Consider the following 21,428-nt stretch of genomic DNA (forward strand, 5'->3'; position numbering starts at 1 on the left):
TGGGAATTCAGAACCTGGCCATCAGGAGGATTCAAAGACACCCCAGCCAAAGGCTTTAAATACCTCCCCCACTTCCCTCATCCCCCCAGTCATTCTCTGCCTTTTGTCACAGGATGTTGGCAGAGAAGTGTCAGAAATTCGAGAGTCTCTCTTATGGAGGGTAGTACTCTTGGAAACGGGACTGGAGTTTTTAGTAATCCTGTCAGCCTCTCAGTGAAAGCATGGATTAAGGTTAGAGTCCGGAGATGCAGGGAGAGTCTTTCTGCGAAACCATCCCGACTCCTATTAACAGCTCCTTGGCAATCAGCGTTGACGAGTTTTGCTGCCTGCCTTTATTCACTCAAGTCCATATCAGAAGCGAGGCTACTATCTGTCACACTTGAAGGGTCGTGTTCCTGTTCCACTGCGTAGATTCCGGTAAGATCGTTTCATTTTATTTCGATATGTGAATGTAATGTTAACGAAAGAAGGTAGGGTCCCAGTGGGACTCCTTTTATCTTAATAAGGAATCATGGGTTAATATCTCCTATGGGTGGTTATTGAACAGGGGGGACTTTAATCATCTTTGTTATATCGTTCTATCTGCAAATGTGTAACAATACTTAGGCTCATGGCTTTTACGGAACGTAACGGCCTTATCTTAATGGCACACTCTCTTTTTGTGACTGGCACGGTGCACCTCGTGACGGGTGCGGTTACCTTGTTTCTCACTTCCGTATGCTGTGTGGCGACAGAGAGAGTCTGCTCGTGGGTTGTCTGGTTCACAGGAGGTGGTGAGTGCCCCAGCCATTGGGGGTGTAGAAAAGCGTGCCAGTTAGTGTTTGTAATTTCTCTTGTTAAGTGTAGTCAGTCCACGGGTCATCCATTACTTATGGAATATATCTCTTCCTAACAGGAAGCTGCAAGAGGATCACCCAAGCAGAGCTGCTATATAGCTCCTCCCCTCACATGTCATATCCAGTCATTCTCTTGCAGCCTAACTAAAGATAGGTCGCTGTGAGAGGTCTGTGGTGTTTTTTAACTTAGTTTATTTCTTCAATCAAAAGTTTGTTATTTTAAATGGCACCGGAGTGTGCTGTTTGTTCTCAGGCAGCATTAGAAGAAGAATCTGCCTGCGTTTTCTATGATCTTAGCAGACGTAACTAAGATCCACTGGCTGTTCTCATCTGAGGAGTGAGGTAACTTCAGAAAAGGGGAATAGCATGCAGGGCCCCCCTGCAAACGAGGTATGTGCAGTAAATTATTTTTCTGAGGAATGGAATTGACTGAGAAAATACTGCTGATACCAATGTAAAGTAAGTTCAGCCTTAAATGCAGTGATAGCAACTGGTATTAGGCTGATGAGTGTGTGTACACTGAATGTATTTTTCTAAGGAATGGAATTGACTCTGAAAATACTGTTAATACTGAAAAATGTATGAGCCTTAACTGCAGTAAAAGCGACTGGTAGCAGGCTTATTAATAACACTTCATAACTTTTAAAATGTATGTTCAAAACGTTTAATGGCATGTTAATCGTTTTTTGTGAGGTACTTGGTGATAAAACTTATTGGGGCATGATTTTTACCACATGGCCATCTTTGTTTTCTGCATAGAAACAGTTATCTGAGCTTCCCCACTTTTGTAATATGAGTGGGAGGGGCCTATTTTAGCGCTTTTTTGCGCAGTAAAAATTCAGTCACAATCTGTCTACTTCATCCTCCATGATCCAGATCGTCTCTGGAGAGCTCAGGGGTCTTCAAAATTCATTTTGAGGGAGGTAATCAGTCACAGCAGACCTGTGACAGTGTGTTTTGACTGTGTTAAAAACGTTAATTATTAAATTGTTATCTGTTTTGGGTATTAAGGGGTTAATCATCCATTTGCTGGTGGGTGCAACTCTTTGCTAACTTAATACATTTACTGTGAAAAATTGGTTGCTATAACTATTTTGGTTCATTGTTATTTCAACTGTGACAGCTTTTTGTGCTTCTTAAAGGCACAGTAGCGTTTTTTATATTGCTTGTAAATTTATTTAGAAAAGTATTTCCAAGCTTGCTAGTCTCATTGCTAGTCTGTTTAAACATGTCTGACTCAGATGAATCTCTTTGTTCACTATGTTTAAAGGCCAATGTGGAGCCCAATAGAAATTTGTGTACTAATTGCATTGATGTTACTTTAAATAAAAGTCAATCTTTACATGTAAAGAAATTATCACCAGACAACGAGGGGGAAGTTATGCCGACTAACTCTCCTCACGTGTCAGTACCTTCGCCTCCCGCTCAGGAGGTGCGTGATTTTGTGGCGCCAAGTACATCAGGGAGGCCCTTACAAATCACTTTGCAAGACATGGCTACTGTTATGACAGAAGTATTATCTAAATTTCCAGAATTAAGAGGCAAGCGCGATAGCTCTGGGGTAAGGACAGAGTGCGCGGATGAGGTGAGAGCCATGTCAGATACTGCGTCACAGTTTGCAGAACATGAAGACGGAGAGCTTCATTCTGTGGGTGACGGATCTGATCCAGGGAGACTGGATTCAGAGATTTCTAATTTTAAATTTAAGCTTGAGAACCTCCGCATATTGCTAGGGGAGGTATTAGCGGCTCTGAATGATTGTAACACGGTTGCAATTCCAGAAAAATTATGTAGGTTGGATAGATACTATGCGGTACCGGTGTGTGCTGACGTGTTTCCTATACCTAAAAGGCTTACAGAGATTATTAGCAAGGAGTGGGATAGACCTGGTGTGCCTTTTTCCCCTCCTCCCATATTTAGGAAAATGTTTCCTATAGACGCCACCACACGAGACTTATGGCAGACGGTCCCTAAGGTAGAGGGAGCAGTTTCTACTTTAGCTAAGCGTACCACTATCCCGGTGGAGGATAGTTGTGCCTTTCTCCAACATAGGTGTGTCCGGTCCACGGCGTCATCCTTACTTGTGGGATATTCTCTTCCCCAACAGGAAATGGCAAAGAGCCCAGCAAAGCTGGTCACATGATCCCTCCTAGGCTCCGCCTACCCCAGTCATTCTCTTTGCCGTTGTACAGGCAACATCTCCACGGAGATGGCTTAGAGTTTTTTAGTGTTTAAAGCTTAAAACGGCTCCGGTTCCGTTATTTTAAGGGTTAAAGCTTCCAAAATTGGTGTGCAATATTTTCAAGGCTTTAAGACGCTGTGGTGAAAATTTGGTGAATTTTGAACAATTCCTTCATGTTTTTTCGCAATTGCAGTAATAAAGTGTGTTCAGTTTAAAATTTAAAGTGACAGTAACGGTTTTATTTTAAAACGTTTTTTGTACTTTCTGATCAAGTTTATGCCTGTTTAACATGTCTGAACTACCAGATAGACTGTGTTCTGAATGTGGGGAAGCCAGAATTCCTATTCATTTAAATAAATGTGATTTATGTGATAATGACAATGATGCCCAAGATGATTCCTCAAGTGAGGGGAGTAAGCATGGTACTGCATCATTCCCTCCTTCGTCTACACGAGTCTTGCCCACTCAGGAGGCCCCTAGTACATCTAGCGCGCCAATACTCCTTACTATGCAACAATTAACGGCTGTAATGGATAATTCTGTCAAAAACATTTTAGCCAAAATGAACCCTTGTCAGCGTAAGCGTGGCTGCTCTGTTTTAGTTACTGAAGAGCATGACGACGCTGATATTAATATCTCTGAAGGGCCCTTAACCCAATCTGAGGGGGCCAGGGAGGTTTTGTCTGAGGGAGAAATTACTGATTTAGGGAACATTTCTCAGCAGGCTGAATCTGATGTGATTACATTTAAATTTAAATTGGAACATCTCCGCATTTTGCTTAAGGAGGTATTATCCACTCTGGATGATTGTGAAAATTTAGTCATCCCAGAGAAACTATGTAAAATGGACAAGTTCCTAGAGGTGCCGGGGCTCCCAGAAGCTTTTCCTATACCCAAGCGGGTGGCGGACATTGTTAATAAAGAATGGGAAAGGCCCGGTATTCCTTTCGTCCCTCCCCCCATATTTAAAAAATTGTTTCCTATGGTCGACCCCAGAAAGGACTTATGGCAGTCAGTCCCCAAGGTCGAGGGAGCGGTTTCTACTTTAAACAAACGCACCACTATTCCCATAGAGGATAGTTGTGCTTTCAAAGATCCTATGGATAAAAAATTAGAAGGTTTGCTTAAAAAGATGTTTGTTCAGCAGGGTTACCTTCTACAACCCATTTCATGCATTGTCCCTGTCACTACTGCCGCATATTTCTGGTTTGATGAACTGCTTAAGGTGCTCGATAGTGACTCTCCTCCTTATGAGGAGATTATGGACAGAATCAATGCTCTCAAATTGGCTAATTCTTTCACTCTAGACGCCTCTTTGCAACTGGCTAAGTTAGCGGCTAAGAACTCTGGGTTTGCTATTGTGGCGCGCAGAGCGCTTTGGTTGAAATCTTGGTCGGCTGATGCGTCTTCCAAGAACAAGCTACTAAACATTCCTTTCAAGGGGAAAACGTTGTTTGGTCCTGACTTGAAAGAGATTATCTCTGATATCACTGGGGGTAAGGGCCACGCCCTTCCTCAGGATCGGCCTTTCAAGGCAAAAAATAGACCTAATTTTCGTCCCTTTCGTAAAAACGGACCAGCCCAAGGTGCTACGTCCTCTAAGCAAGAGGGTAATACTTCTCAGGCCAAGCCAGCTTGGAGACCAATGCAAGGCTGGAACAAGGGAAAGCAGGCCAAGAAACCTGCCACTGCTACCAAGACAGCATGAAATATTGGCCCCCGATCCGGGACCGGATCTGGTGGGGGGCAGACTCTCTCTCTTCGCTCAGGCTTGGGCAAGAGATGTTCTGGATCCTTGGGCGCTAGAAATAGTCTCCCAGGGTTATCTTCTGGAATTCAAGGGACTTCCCCCAAGGGGGAGGTTCCACAGGTCGCAGTTGTCTTCAGACCACATAAAAAGACAGGCGTTCTTACATTGTGTAGAAGACCTGTTAAAAATGGGAGTGATTCATCCTGTTCCATTAAGAGAACAAGGGATGGGGTTCTACTCCAATCTGTTCATAGTTCCCAAAAAAGAGGGAACGTTCAGACCAATCCTAGATCTCAAGATCTTAAACAAATTTCTCAAGGTCCCATCGTTCAAGATGGAAACCATTCGAACTATCCTTCCTTCCATCCAGGAAGGTCAATTCATGACCACGGTGGATTTAAAGGATGCGTATCTACATATTCCTATCCACAAGGAACATCATCGGTTCCTAAGGTTTGCATTCCTGGACAAACATTACCAGTTCGTGGCGCTTCCTTTCGGATTAGCCACTGCTCCAAGGATTTTCACAAAGGTACTAGGGTCCCTTCTAGCGGTGCTAAGACCAAGGGGCATTGCAGTAGTACCTTACCTGGACGACATTCTGATTCAAGCGTCGTCCCTTCCTCAAGCAAAGGCTCACACGGACATTGTCCTGGCCTTTCTCAGATCTCACGGCTGGAAAGTGAACGTGGAAAAGAGTTCTCTATCCCCGTCAACAAGGGTTCCCTTCTTGGGAACAATTATAGACTCCTTAGAAATGAGGATCTTTCTAACAGAGGCCAGAAAAACAAAGCTTCTGGACTCTTGTCGGATACTTCATTCCGTTCCTCTTCCTTCCATAGCTCAGTGCATGGAAGTGATCGGGTTGATGGTGGCGGCGATGGACATAGTTCCTTTTGCGCGCATTCATCTAAGACCATTACAACTGTGCATGCTCAGTCAGTGGAATGGGGACTATACAGACTTGTCTCCGAAGATACAAGTAAATCAGAGGACCAGAGACTCACTCCGTTGGTGGCTGTCCCTGGACAATCTGTCTCAAGGGATGATGTTCCACAGACCAGAGTGGGTCATTGTCACGACCGACGCCAGTCTGATAGGCTGGGGCGCGGTCTGGGGATCCCTGAAAGCTCAGGGTCTTTGGTCTCGGGAAGAATCTCTTCTACCGATAAATATTCTGGAACTGAGAGCGATATTCAATGCTCTCCAGGCCTGGCCCCAGCTTGCGAGGACCAGGTTCATACGGTTTCAATCAGACAACATGACGACTGTTGCGTACATCAACCATCAGGGGGGAACAAGGAGTTCCCTAGCGATGGAAGAAGTAACCAAAATTATTCTTTGGGCGGAGTCTCACTCCTGCCACCTGTCTGCTATCCACATCCCAGGAGTGGAAAATTGGGAAGCGGATTTTCTGAGTCGACAGACATTGCATCCGGGGGAGTGGGAACTCCATCCGGAAATCTTTGCCCAAGTCACTCACCTGTGGGGCATTCCAGACATGGATCTGATGGCCTCTCGTCAGAACTTCAAAGTTCCTTGCTACGGGGCCAGATCCAGGGATCCCAAGGCGGCTCTAGTGGATGCACTAGTAGCACCTTGGACCTTCAAACTAGCTTATGTGTTCCCGCCATTTCCTCTCATCCCCAGGCTGATAGCCAGGATCAAGCAGGAGAGGGCGTCGGTGATCTTGATAGCTCCTGCGTGGCCACGCAGGACTTGGTATGCAGATCTGGTGAATATGTCATCGGCTCCACCTTGGAAGCTACCTTTGAGACGAGACCTTCTTGTTCAGGGTCCGTTCGAACATCCGAATCTGGTTTCACTCCAGCTGACTGCTTGGAGATTGAACGCTTGATTTTATCGAAGCGAGGATTCTCAGATTCTGTTATCGATACTCTTGTTCAGGCCAGAAAGCCTGTGACTAGAAAGATTTACCACAAAATTTGGAAAAAATATATCTGTTGGTGTGAATCTAAAGGATTCCCTTGGGACAAGGTTAAGATTCCTAGGATTCTATCCTTCCTTCAAGAAGGATTGGAAAAAGGATTATCTGCAAGTTCCCTGAAGGGACAGATTTCTGCCTTGTCGGTATTACTTCACAAAAAGCTGGCAGCTGTGCCAGATGTTCAAGCCTTTGTTCAGGCTCTGGTTAGAATCAAGCCTGTTTACAAACCTTTGACTCCTCCTTGGAGTCTCAATTTAGTTCTTTCAGTTCTTCAGGGGGTTCCGTTTGAACCCTTACATTCCGTTGATATTAAGTTATTATCTTGGAAAGTTTTGTTTTTAGTTGCGATTTCTTCTGCTAGAAGAGTCTCAGAATTATCTGCTCTGCAGTGTTCTCCTCCTTATCTGGTGTTCCATGCAGATAAGGTGGTTTTACGTACTAAACCTGGTTTTCTTCCAAAAGTTGTTTCTAACAAAAACATTAACCAGGAGATTATCGTACCTTCTCTGTGTCCAAAACCAGTTTCAAAGAAGGAACGTTTGTTGCACAATTTGGATGTTGTTCGCGCTCTAAAATTCTATTTAGATGCTACAAAGGATTTTAGACAAACATCTTCCTTGTTTGTTGTTTATTCAGGTAAAAGGAGAGGTCAAAAAGCAACTTCTACCTCTCTCTCTTTTTGGATTAAAAGCATCATCAGATTGGCTTACGAGACTGCCGGACGGCAGCCTCCCGAAAGAATCACAGCTCATTCCACTAGGGCTGTGGCTTCCACATGGGCCTTCAAGAACGAGGCTTCTGTTGATCAGATATGTAGGGCAGCGACTTGGTCTTCACTGCACACTTTTACCAAATTTTACAAGTTTGATACTTTTGCTTCTTCTGAGGCTATTTTTGGGAGAAAGGTTTTGCAAGCCGTGGTGCCTTCCATTTAGGTGACCTGATTTGCTCCCTCCCTTCATCCGTGTCCTAAAGCTTTGGTATTGGTTCCCACAAGTAAGGATGACGCCGTGGACCGGACACACCTATGTTGGAGAAAACAGAATTTATGTTTACCTGATAAATTTCTTTCTCCAACGGTGTGTCCGGTCCACGGCCCGCCCTGGTTTTTTTAATCAGGTCTGATATTTTATTTTCTTTAACTACAGTCACCACGGTACCATATGGTTTCTCCTATGCAAATATTCCTCCTTAACGTCGGTCGAATGACTGGGGTAGGCGGAGCCTAGGAGGGATCATGTGACCAGCTTTGCTGGGCTCTTTGCCATTTCCTGTTGGGGAAGAGAATATCCCACAAGTAAGGATGACGCCGTGGACCGGACACACCGTTGGAGAAAGAAATTTATCAGGTAAACATAAATTCTGTTTTTCAGATCCAATGGATAAGAAATTAGAGGGTTACCTTAAGAAAATGTTTGTTCAACAAGGTTTTATCTTACAGCCCCTTGCATGCATTGCGCCTGTCACTGCTGCGGCGGCATTCTGGTTTGAGTCTCTGGAAGAGGCCATTCGCACAGCTCCATTGGATGAAATTATGAACAAGCTTAAAGCACTTAAGCTAGCTAACACATTTGTTTCTGATGCCGTCGTACATTTAACCAAACTTACGGCTAAGAACTCCGGATTCGCCATCCAAGCGCGCAGCGCGATGGCTTAAATCCTGGTCAGCTGACGTGACTTCTAAATCTAAATTGCTTAATATTCCTTTCAAAGGGCAGACCTTATTCGGGCCCGGCTTGAAAGAAATTATAGCTGACATTACGGGAGGTAAGGGCCATGCTCTACCTCAGGACAGGGCCAAATCAAAGGCCAAACAGTCTAATTTTCGTGCCTTTCGTAACTTCAAGGCAGGAGCAGCATCAACTTCCTCCACTCCAAAACAGGAAGGAGCTGTTGCTCGTTACAGACAGGGCTGGAAAGTTAACCAGTCCTGGAACAAGGGCAAGCAGGCCAAGAAACCTGCTGCTGCCCCTAAGACAGCATGAAGAGAGGGCCCCCTATCCGGAAACGGATCTAGTGGGGGGCAGACTTTCTCTCTTCGCCCAGGCTTGGGCAAGAGATGTCCAGGATCCCTGGGCGTTGGAGATCATATCTCAGGGATATCTCCTGGACTTCAAAACTTCTCCTCCACGAGGGAGATTTCATCTTTCAAGGTTATCAGCAAACCAAATAAAGAAAGAGGCGTTTCTACGCTGTGTACAAGACCTCTTACTAATGGGGATGATCCACCCAATTCCGCGGACGGAACACGGGCAAGGATTCTATTCAAATCTATTTGTGGTTCCCAAGAAAGAGGTAACCTTCAGACCAATCTTGGACTTAAAAATCCTTAACAAATTCCTAAGAGTTACATCATTCAAAATGGAAACTATTCGAACCATCCTTCCCATGATCCAAGAGGGTCAGTACATGACCACAGTGGACTTAAAGGATGCCTACCTTCACATACCGTTTCACAAGGATCATTATCGGTACCTAAGATTTGCTTTCCTAGACAGGCATTACCAGTTTGTAGCTCTTCCCTTCGGATTAGCTACGGCTCCAAGAATCTTTACAAAAGTTCTGGGCTCACTTCTGGCGGTACTAAGACCGCGAGGCATATCGGTGACTCCGTACCTAGACGACATTCTGATACAAGCGTCAAGTTTTCAAACTGCCAAGTCTCATACAGAGATAGTTCTGGCATTTCTGAGGTTGCATGGGTGGAAGGTGAACGTGGAAAAGAGTTCTCTATTACCACTTACAAGGGTTCCCTTTCTAGGGACTCTTATAGATTCTGTAGAGATGAAAATTTACCTGACGGACTCCAGGTTATCAAAACTTCTAAATGCTTGCCGTGTCCTTCATTCCATTCCACACCCCGTCAGTAGCTCAGTGCATGGAAGTAATCGGCTTAATGGTAGCGGCAATGGACATAGTACCATTTGCGCGCCTGCATCTCTGCAAGTCAGTGGAATGGGGATTACTCAGATTTGTCCCCCCTGCTAAATCTGGATCAAGAGACCAGATATTCTCTTCTATGGTGGCTTTCTCGGCCACATCTGTCCAAGGGGATGACCTTTCGCAGGCCAGATTGGACGATTGTAACAACAGATGCCAGCCTTCTAGGCTGGGGCGCAGTATGGAACTCCCTGAAGGCTCAGGGACTATGGACTCAGGAGGTGAAACTCCTCCCAATAAATATTATGGAATTAAGAGCAATATTCAATGCTCTCCTAGCTTGGCCTCAGTTAGCAACTATGAGGTTCATCAGATTTCAGTCGGACAACATCACGACTGTGGCTTACATCAACCATCAAGGGGGAACCAGAAGTTCCCTAGCGATGTTGGAAGTCTCAAAGATAATTCGCTGGGCAGAGTCTCACTCTTGCCACCTATCAGCGATTTACATCCCAGGCGTGGAGAATTGGGAGGCGGATTTTCTAAGTCGCCAGACTTTTCATCCGGGGGAGTGGGAACTTCATCCGGAGGTCTTTGCTCAACTGATTCATCGTTGGGGCAAACCAGATCTGGATCTCATGGCGTCTCACCAGAACGCCAAGCTTCCTTGTTACGGATCCAGGTCCAGGGACCCGGGAGCAGTGCTGATAGATGCTCTGACAGCCCCTTGGGTCTTCAACATGGCTTATGTTTTACCACCATTTCCGATGCTTCCTCGTTTGATTGCCAAGATCAAACAGGAGAGAGCTTTGGTGATTCTGATAGCGCCTGCGTGGCCACGCAGGACCTGGTATGCAGACCTAGTGGACATGTCGTCCTGCCCACCGTGGTCTCTGCCTCTGAGACAGGACCTTCTAATTCAGGGTCCTTTCAACCATCCAAATCTAATTTCTCTGAGGCTGACTGCATGGAGATTGAACGCTTGATTCTATCAAAGCGTGGCTTCTCGGAGTCGGTTATTGATACCTTAATACAGGCTAGGAAGCCTGTTACCAGAAGAATTTACCATAAGATATGGCATAAATATTTATATTGGTGCGAATCCAAGAGTTACTCATGGAGTAAGGTTAGGATTCCTAGGATATTGTCTTTTCTACAAGAGGGTTTAGAAAAGGGCTTATCTGCTAGTTCGTTAAAGTGACAGATTTCTGCTCTGTCTATTCTTCTACACAAACGTCTGGCAGAAGTTCCAGACGTTCAGGCTTTTTGTCAGGCTTTAGCTAGGATTAAGCCTGTGTTTAAGACTGTTGCTCCGCCGTGGAGCTTAAACTTAGTTCTTAACGTTCTTCAAGGCGTTCCATTTGAACCCCTTCATTCCATTGATATCAAGCTGTTATCCTGGAAGGTTCTGTTTTTGATGGCTATTTCCTCGGCTCGAAGAGTCTCTGAGTTATCTGCCTTACATTGTGATTCTCCTTATCTGATTTTTCATTCAGACAAGGTAGTTCTGAGTACTAAACCTGGGTTCTTACCTAAGGTAGTTACTAACAGGAATATCAATCAAGAGATTGTTGTTCCATCACTGTGTCCTAACCCTTCTTCAAAGAAGGAACGACTTTTGCATAATCTGGACGTAGTCTGTGCCCTGAAGTTCTATTTGCAGGCAACTAAAGATTTTCGTCAAACTTCTTCCCTGTTTGTCGTTTATTCTGGACAGAGAAGAGGTCAAAAGGCTTTGGCTACCTCTCTCTCTTTTTGGCTTCGTAGCATAATACGTTTAGCCTATGAGACTGCTGGACAGCAGCCTCCTGAAAGGATTACAGCTCATTCTACTAGAGCTGTGGCTTCCACCTGGGCCTTTAAAAATGAGGCCTCTGTTGAACAGATTTGCAAGGCTGCAACTTGGTCTTCACTTCACACTTTTTCAAAATTTTACAAATATGACACTTTTGCTTCTTCGGAGGCTATTTTTGGGAGAAAGGTGCTTCAGGCAGTGGTTCCTTCTGTTTAAGGTTCCTGCCTTGTCCCTCCCTTCATCCGTGTACTTTAGCTTTGGTATTGGTATTCCATAAGTAATGGATGACCCGTGGACTGACTACACTTAACAAGAGAAAACATAATTTATGCTTACCTGATAAATTTATTTCTCTTGTAATGTAGTCAGTCCACGGCCCGCCCTGTCTTTAAGGCAGATCTAAATTTTAATTAAACTCCAGTCACCACTGCACCCTATGGTTTCTCCTTTCTCGTCTGGTTTTGGTCGAATGACTGAATATGACATGTGAGGGGAGGAGCTATATAGCAGCTCTGCTTGGGTGATCCTCTTGCAGCTTCCTGTTAGGAAGAGATATATTCCATAAGTAATGGATGACCCGTGGACTGACTACACTACAAGAGAAATAAATTTATCAGGTAAGCATAAATTATGTTTTTTTCCCAAGATTATGGAGGATTCTGATATCTTAGACACGGATGTCTCTGATATGGAGAATGCGTCTTGTGTTGAATAGGAAATGGCCCGGGTTCCGATTGCCGTTCTAGAGTACTCTCTTCTCCCGAATCAGGGAGCTTAGAGTGCGTTTAGCCATCGGTCTCCATGGCCCGTGAGGCGCGTGCCCCTAACCCTTTCTTGGCTACGCAATCAGGTGTCCCTCTGGCCTTTACCCCTCCGGAGGGTGGCTTGTTTCTTCCAGAGGTTACGGCACGGTTCCACACAGATTTCCGTTTTGAGTGCGTTCTTCTCTGGAACCGATACTTGCGATTTTGTGGTCGCGTGTGCAGTTCCACAGAAGTTACGCACTTTTGAATAACAGAATTATGTTTTCTAGTTCATTTATCGAACCTTCTGGTCGAATTATTTTGGACCTTGGACAGTTCTGGAGTGTCCTTATACTAGGCAGGTACTGGTCGGGCGCTTTTATGCTGTTCTTGGGTTCATGTTACCCTTGTGGTGCTGATTTAATCCTGTCGGATTCTGAATGTCACTTGGCCTACTGATATGGACTCCGGGCTCAGATCCTATTTCGTAGTTTGAGGCCTAGTGTGTAGATACGCTTCTGAGTGCGATCTAAGGTTGGCTTTTTCTGGCTACTCGCCTGGGATACAGGTCTAACTTTTCAGATGTCGTCATGGTTCTTACAGGTCCCTGGGGACTCAGAACTGTAGTTTCCATTCCTTTGGAGTTTGGAGATGTGAATGACCTCAGTGGTCTAGTGTTCCGAGTGGTGAACGATTTGCGTCCTCACTTGAGGTTCTTCCGGATGCTAACTCTTTTTAACCTAATAAAATTATTTTGCGGTGGCGGAGTCTCCTTCCTTCCCGTTTTGGGTTGGGTCATCGAGTCTGGAAGTGCGGGCATGTCCTCCTTCCTTGCTCAGAGTTGCGTTTGCTCTCAGAGGTGAAGTGCAGGGGTTACCCTGCCTTCTGTGGGGGCTGCGAGGCTCCCAGATTTTACCCTGTTAAAGGGGTTTAGGGAGACCGATCCTGCAAGGATCTCTGGAGACTGTTGTCTCTACCATATAGGATCTACTGTTTGTCTGACCATGGTCTTTCGACGTTTGGGTGTTATCTTCGACCTCGTTGCAGATATATCCTTCGGGCTTGAAAGTGGAGGTCCGAGGTCGGTTACAGACTGTTGTCGTCCTGGGGTCAGGTAGATGACCATTTCTCCTCAATGCTCTGTTGGGGTTTAGTAGAGGGTGGTTTCCGTCTAGCTCACTGAGATGGCAAACAGAAGGTCCAGGATTTACTTCCACCTTCGGGTGCTGGGTGTTACCTTTCCAGCGCGTGTAACAAGTAGTTAAGCTTGTCTACAAGGATTTACCTTGCGATCCAGGAACACTGGGTGCCGAATCTTAAACTGGTCAAGAGTTCTATTCAGACTCTTGGGTTTGAGGCTGTTGCTATGTCGTTAAGTCTACGGACTTTAGATGGTGCGCTCCTAATCATAGGAGGCAGGTTAGGGTTCCTCAGGAAATTAGATCTGTTGATCAATTACGTTTTTCGAGGAATCTGGCCTAGGACCATGTCTCTCCCTGAATCGGGCTTGGACGGTTCTGTTTAACCTTAGGTTTTGTGTTCCCGCGTTTTCCTTGGAAGGAAGCAGGGTTCTGTATCTCATGGGAGATTCCTATCTGCATGAGGCTTAGGTTCAAGGTCTCTCTGATAGGTCCCTACTGGTCTTCTGGAGCATTTGATGTTCCTTGTAGACCCTAGGTGTCTTTTCAACTGGGCTGGCAATATTGGCAGAGGGGTCTCGCCTCTTTGGTAGGGTGGTTTCCGTTGCTTTAGTTCCCTTTTCTCACCTAGAATGAGGGATGGGTTCTTGTGTGTTCTCCTTGATTGGAGCTACCTCATTATCTGTGACGACATGTGGGTCCTTTTTTTTTTTTTCTTGCCTTGTAGGGTTTTTTTTTTTTCTTGCCTTGTAGGGTTTTTTTTTTCCCTTCTTGTGTTCTCAGAATCTTGAAATAGGGAGATGTGGAGTAGTGACTGGCTCCTCCATTCCTGAAGCAGGAGGCTGTGGGCTTGAACCCAGGTAAGGCTCCTGTTAATTGTCGGATTCTGATATTTAGATGCTGGGGGTCTGAGAACTCTCTTCCCTTGGGAAGTATTCCTCTTTATGGAAGACAGTAGTGTAGGGGGTCTCGAACCTGAGCACAAAGTCTGTCCTGACTCACGGTAGCATGCCGATTTTAGTAGCGGTCAGAGTTCTACTCTGGTTTTTCTCCTTGTAGATCCATCCTTGTCTTCCAGAGGTCTGGCTAAACCTTTGGGCTGGGACCATTACCTTGTAGGGAAGGTCGGGGATCGGTTGCTCTATGCAGTGTTGACCATTTTCTCCCTTCGGTGGGAGGACTTTTGATGTTCTCCTCTCTTCTGACGGCATCTGCTGCTGGGAGGAGACGCTCCTTGGAGCCCGGTGCCCTGGTCGGGATCTGTTGTCGAGATTTTAAGCGCGATTCGGTGGTTTGAATTCTTGATAGCTTGGGTCAGCCTTCCTACCTGGAAGCTGGTCATTGCGAGTTCTTATTTCAGATGGCTTGGTGTTCTCTTGAAGAGCTCTTTGCTAGCTGCTGGGATAGTTATCCTGTCTCTGCTGTCTATATGCTTGTCTAGCCTGAAGATTTCGACTTGACTTTGATGCATCAGAGAAATTATGGGTTTTCTGGAGCACCTTTTGTGCTATGGTGCTGTGTCAGGGATATGAGGGTGGCCCTCAGGTCCTTTTTGGGATGTTTTTCCCTGAGTATGGACTTTGTTTCAAGTCCTTGTTCTTCTAGGGAGTTCGTCTCCCTGGGCGATAGTATTGTGACAACCTTGGGTTGTTCGAGGTTTGTTTTGAGCCCGTGTGGGATGGTCCTTTTTGGATCTCTCTGGGGATCTATTCTCCCTCTCGGGGGCAGATTGAGGTCCTTGACCTTTAGGCCGGGGGTACTCTTCGTGGAAGTCGAGAGCCGTGAGGCTGGTTCCTCAGAGGCTGTTGTGCTCAACAGACTCTGGGGCTGAGTGGTCTCTAGCACGGCTTTGCTGGTTGTGTAACTGATGTGCAGTTACCTGGGCTCTGGGTTTTTGACCCGTGTCGTTTATTATTTTTATAGGGTGTCGGGTAATTTCAGGCTGTGGTGCCTTTCGAAGGGGCAGCCTTTTTGTACCCACCCTTTGTTTGCATTTAGTGTCCTTGGGTATTGTTTTCCCAAAAGTAATGAATGCAGCTGTGCACTCTTCCCGTTTAAGAAGAAAAACATAAATTATGCTTACCTGATAATTTTCTTTTCTTCTGACGGGAAGAGTCCACAGCTCCCGCACGCGTTTTTTGTCTATGAGGCGGCAGTAAATTTTTGTTCCTCTGGCACCTTTTTTTCACGCTGATATTTCTCCTACTGTTCCTTGTTCCCTTGGCAGAATGACTGGGGGATGAGGGAAGTGGGGGAGGTATTTGAAGCCTTTGGCTGGGGGTGTCTTTGCCTCCTCCTGGTGGCCAGGTTCTGAATTCCCAAAAGTAATGAATGCAGCTGTGGACTCTTCCCATCAGAAGAAAAGAAAATTATCAGATAAGCATAATCTATGTTTCTGTCAATTTATTAATGCAATCATAGAGAGTAGACAGCTGTTCTTGTATGTCAATTTAATAACCTGCCTTTTGTGCTCAGTGTACTGATACAGATTATCTTAAAATGTTGACCTGAGTGGCAGATCAAACCGTGCTGGAAGTGCATATACTTTCTCTCTCTCTCTCTCTCTCTCTCTCTCTCTCTCTCTCTCTCTCTCTCTCTCTCTCTCCTATTCTTGTCAGATGCAAACCTCTCAACTTTGTATAGTGTTATAAAATACATTTCAGTGTTCTTCCCCAGACCTATGTTATGTGCACAACACCCAGCTTATTTTATTGACCACCCGGCTAAAACTTAAGCCAATATTAAGCTAAAATTAATAGGTTTTTATTGCTTGTTGCACAATTTATTATTAAATCAATTTATGTTAAATTATGCAATTAAAGGGACACTCAAGTCAAAATTAAACTTTCAAGGTTCAGATAGAGCATGCAATTTTAAACAACTTTCCAATTTACTTGCATTAATACAATGTGTACAGTCTTTTTATATTTACACTTTTTGAGACACCAGCTCCTACTGAGCATGTGCAAGAATTCAGAGAATATGCGTGCATTTGCGAATGGATGATGGCTGTCACATGATACAGGAGGTGTGAAAATAGACATGAATCTGAAATTTGTCAGAAAAAATAAATCTACTACTCATTTAATGTGCAGACTAAGTGCACTGCATTGTCTTGTTATCATGCATTTGTTGATTATGCAAATGTCCTGTATTTACCGGTCCTTTCATTTTGTCTTTAGTGTCTCTTTAATATGTGCTTTGGATAGCTTAAATGGACATAAAGCCATTTTTCATGATACAGATAGAACATACAATTTTAAACAACTTTCCAATTTACTTCTATTATCAAATTTTGTTAATTTTCTTGTTATCCTTTGTTGAAAAGTAGTAAGGTAAGTTCAGGAGTGTACAGCACTGTATGGCAGCAATTTTGCAACAATGCTATATATTAGCAAGAGTTCTAGATTGCAGCACTTTTTCCTGTCATGTAATACACCAGACGTGCACGCTACCTATCTAGATATCTCTTCAGCAAAAAATACCAGGAGAGTGACGCAAATTTGGCAATAGAAGTAAATTGGAAATGTATCTAAAATTGTATTCTCTATCTGAATCATGAAAGAAAAAAATTGGGTTTCATGTCCCTTTTAAATAGCTTCTATAAATAACTGACAATGTTATTATATTGCAAAGTTTTACACTGTCCTAACCTGGCTACTTCATAATGCCACCTGACTGGAAACTCCATGGAGAACACTATGTTCCCTACATTGGAGGGATGTTTTCATTTGCGTTAAAGTGAGAGACATTTTACAAATACCTAGGTAGGCATCTGGAGCACTATATAGCAGGAAACAGTGCTGCCATCTAGTGCTCTTGCAAATGGATAACATTCATGCAAAACTGCTGCCATATAGTGCTCCAGACACGTGCACGTGTGAGCTAATGTCCCTGCATTTCAACAAAAGGTACAAAGAAAATAGAGGTAAATTAAAAAGTTGTTTAAAAACTGCATGCTCTATTTGATTCATTAAAATAAAAAAGGTTTTATGCCCCCGGGCTTCTTTCATTTATTCATCTAATTTCTCACAGTGATTCAGTAATGTTACAATCACACAGTGATTCAGTAATGTTACAATCACACAGTGATTCAGTAATGTTACAATCACACAGTGATTCAGTAATGTTACAATCACACAGTGATTCAGTAATGTTACAATCACACAGTGATTCAGTAATGTTACAATCACACAGTGATTCAGTAATGTTACAATCACACAGTGATTCAGTAATGTTACAATCACACAGTGATTCAGTAATGTTACAATCACACAGTGATTCAGTAATGTTACAATCACACAGTGATTCAGTAATGTTACAATCACACAGTGATTCAGTAATGTTACAATCACACAGTGATTCAGTAATGTTACAATCACAGTGATTCAGTAATGTTAGGCAGAACAAACGTGAAAAAATCAACTAAAATCAATATTCTGTTTTTATCTTTTTAACATATTTTTACACTGAGTATTATTTAACATTTATTTTCCTAGAGATCAGTTGTGAAATAAAATCTTTTCATATTTTGTTAAAGTTGAGAGAATTGCTAAGCATTTTCACTTCATCATCAGATTAGCACTTGGTATTTCGGTTTTGACTCTTAATTCTATTTGCATGGTGTTTTGTACCAACCTATTCATCAGCAGTATTAAAGGATACAATCACTGAGGGGGCTTTACATTCTTGTAATAAGCACATACTGCTTCATAGAAAATGTAATATTGAATTTAGTATGTCCCCTTTATTTGTTAATATTTTAGTCCTTCAAACACACTGTTGCACAAAAAAGTTATCACATTAAATTGTTTATTTCACTTTTTAATATGAAAACCAGAAGCCAAAGGTTATATAAAGGTTTTCAGTAGGTTTATGTGGAATGTCAGTCAATATTTTGTGCATAATAAGCGTACATGTTTTGTGACATTAATTTCCCTAAGAGGCAGTTCTACATTGCTCCTATAGTTTTACCCAGTGCAGTGTTGTTAACAGAAGTACATATGAAAGATGCATTTTCTTTTGTCTACTGTTAATACCTTGCACTACACAGACACTGCTCTATGTATCGAGCTATTTACAGCTGTGTGTCTTTCCTATTTCCAATCTACATTAGTGAATTCAGGCCTTTAAGGCACTTTATATATTAGATACTTGAATGAGATTTGGCTAATATTTCTATCATTTGACACACTAGATCATTCAAAAAAATGAATACAAATGGAATTTGGCACATAATTAAGATTCGGCTGGATGCATAGACCTGTTTGCTAATGCCAAAGTGATATAGTTCACTCACCTCATGTTAGTTTTGCTCTCTTTCGTTTTTGTAAAATCTCTTTACAATGTTTTGCAGGTGCTGTTGCTTTTTCAAGCGACGGAAAAGGAAAACCATTCAACGCCACAAATGACTCTTCAAACGGGCAGACCATGGGGAATTACTCACTTGTTCATCTGCTGTCTTGTGATTAAGAAAAAATCATCTCTGCAATGACCATATGTTTTTTCCGTTTTTATCCTTTGCAGAAAAAATCATGCTCCCATGCTTTTGTTTGGTTGTCTTACATTTTTTCTGATGTCCATTCTTTAGAAGCTTTAACGTTTTGTCAAAATAGATTTAAATAAATGGACCAATGAAGTGGTACAAACATAATTTACTGTCTAGAGGCAAAAGCAATTACACTATCTTGGAATTTGTAAGCTGTTTAGCGATGAATATTTCTGTAAAAAGCAGCCTTTTTTCAAGTGAATAGTGGATAAATGGCGTTTGTATAAGCTTTAAAATAACACACTAAAGTCTTACCCTTGGAGATTTACAGTTTTGACATTAGCAACAATTTACAGTATTACTGAAATGGTACTGCATTAGTGACTAGTTACATTATCTTTCTCTCCATCATAAGATGGTACAGCCGCTTTGTAGAGTTTCTGTATAACAACACGATGTCTGGATTTAACCTCTGTTTAGCTGTGTAAAAAGAAAGATATTTGGTTTTGATTGTAACTCTTGCAGTGATTGAGAGAAGGTTGAAGCACCATAATTCTAAATGTATGTGCTGTAAATTTTGCGTTATGGTAATGTGGTTAAACAGCAAGAAATGAAACAAACTGAATCAAGAAAATTTTTAGAATATAATACAAACTAAAAAAACACTACATACTAGGAGATGTTGGTTAAGCAGTCAAAAAGTATGCGTATGTGATCTGGGAAGCACATTGCATATGGCTTGCTACAGATGAACATTTTATTCTACTTTAAGTAAACCTTTTGGATAAATCATGTGGCTTGTGTATAAACCATTCTTCTCTTTGGCAAGAAGCAGCAGAATTGATTGGTGCTTCACTACCTGGGGTCAGCAGGTGCTTTAAAGAGTTGTACACACCTTTTAGGCTGTACATTAAATACTTGATAGAACATGACAAACATTAGCTGGGCCACTTTCATTTTCATATATTAGTTTATCAGAGTTTCCACCATATGGACAAATGGCTAGTACAGCAATTATGGTGGCGTTTACTTTGTGTACAATTGGTATCATTTAATTTTAGAATAGTTTGAAGCCAGCAAAGCATTCTGATGCAGAACCCGAATGCATTGTGATTGCCAAGTCATGATTTTTGTCAGGTTCTAAAGATAGCCTAGAGGTTTTTTTTTTTATTATTATTTTTTTTTTAGAGAGAATGTTGAAGGGAAGTCGCTAGAGTAAATATTTTGACCAAATCTTTGGTTAATGTATGTACAAAGGAAAAATAATCCAAAAGTTTCCTGGAACAAATTTGTACTTTTTTTTTCCTCGTCTTTCATTGCACGCCCTATGGTTAACTTATTTATTTTTTAAGTCTGATTTGTGGTAACAGAAACATGTGCATTGCAAATAGATAAATGCACATATTCAAGTTCATTATTGCATTTACAGGGATTTTAATTGTCATTGTAATTTATTTTGTTAACAACCAGGAGTGCAGTGCTTATTTTTGATGGTGTATGCGCTCTTATAATACTCTGAAAAATACTCTGGTGGTTGTTTTTGTTTGGTTATTTTTTTCCCTTCCCTTTTGACTTAATTTTTTTTATACATTGGTCAAATACATTAATTCAACCCACATAATCATCTAACATACCCGTCTGAAATAAAGTGTACTTTCCATTTTGACTTTTTGTTACTGTCTAAAGTAAAAAAATGTGTGTGTATACATAAATGTTATATACACGCATATTTTTTTTTCCGTTATGGAAATATGAAAGATGAGTTGTGGCCATTCTAATGTGAAATCACTTTTGTGTCCGCAGTATTTGACCAAATTTTGTTGCACCATATTGTAAATACATGCAGCAACTTGTGTTTATTATAATAATCTGTTTATTTTGTTTTTCAATAAATCTTTCTTTTGTTGGGGAGAAGATGCTATTTGACCTGTACAGTGTTTATATGATCTGAACTCATCACACATAAAATGTGTATATTAATCCAATTGTGGACTTCAACTATTTAAAATACAAATCCCTTTATTTGCTGCAATGACCAGTAAGTAGGCATTTTGCTTTTTAGCAATATTTAAGTGCTCCATTTACTGCCTTAAAAGGGGAATTGCTCCTTGGCAGCACAAACTGGTCGATAATAGGTAATGCAGGTATGTTCAGGTTAAGTCAACAATGTTTTGCATTTATATGCTTTTTCCCTGTCTATACTAATGAAGTCAACATTGCCTGAATGTTAAAATAATGAAAAACATCCCTGTTTAAAGTATGTAACTGAAGAAATAAAAAATAAAGGTAGTTTTTTTTTAACTTGTGCTTGTTTTTCTTTTAATGTTATATATTGAAACTGTATTTCAAGACTTGTAATTTATTAAGTGGCATGCACACAATACATTTTATATTTAGTGCTAAAATATTTGTGTCACAACTGTCCTTAATCTCTAAGGTTTCTGTGAGAATACATATTTACCAGGCTTTGAGGGTCCTAAGAATGTCATCAAGTGATCTTTCATACAATCTTAGAAAACATCTAGTTAGAGACATTATACAATACATTTTCTCCCCTTCTAAAATTTTCCTTTCTTTCATAAAGGTGGTAAGAGTCCATTAGTCCTGGGAATTATACTCCTGGCCAATAGGAAGAAGCAAAGATTCAAAAACTCTTAAAGCCCTGAA

The 21,428-nt window shown here is 42.2% G+C and overlaps 1 protein-coding gene across 3 annotated transcripts in view; it reads left to right on the forward strand.

The window, feature by feature from the left end:
• Positions 1-21,062, forward strand: part of CSNK1G3 (casein kinase 1 gamma 3) — a 659,666-nt gene extending 638,604 nt beyond the window's left edge. For all 3 annotated transcript variants that reach the window (XM_053701616.1, XM_053701614.1, XM_053701615.1), the window contains one exon: positions 18,630-21,062. In XM_053701616.1, coding sequence (XP_053557591.1) covers positions 18,630-18,684 — 55 coding nt within the window. In that variant the 3' untranslated portion in view covers positions 18,685-21,062. The remainder of the gene's footprint in view (positions 1-18,629) is intronic.
• Positions 21,063-21,428: the final 366 nt, after the last annotated feature.

The sequence above is a fragment of the Bombina bombina genome, chromosome 2 (assembly GCF_027579735.1).
Source record: "Bombina bombina isolate aBomBom1 chromosome 2, aBomBom1.pri, whole genome shotgun sequence".
In the NCBI taxonomy this organism is placed as follows: domain Eukaryota; kingdom Metazoa; phylum Chordata; class Amphibia; order Anura; family Bombinatoridae; genus Bombina; species Bombina bombina.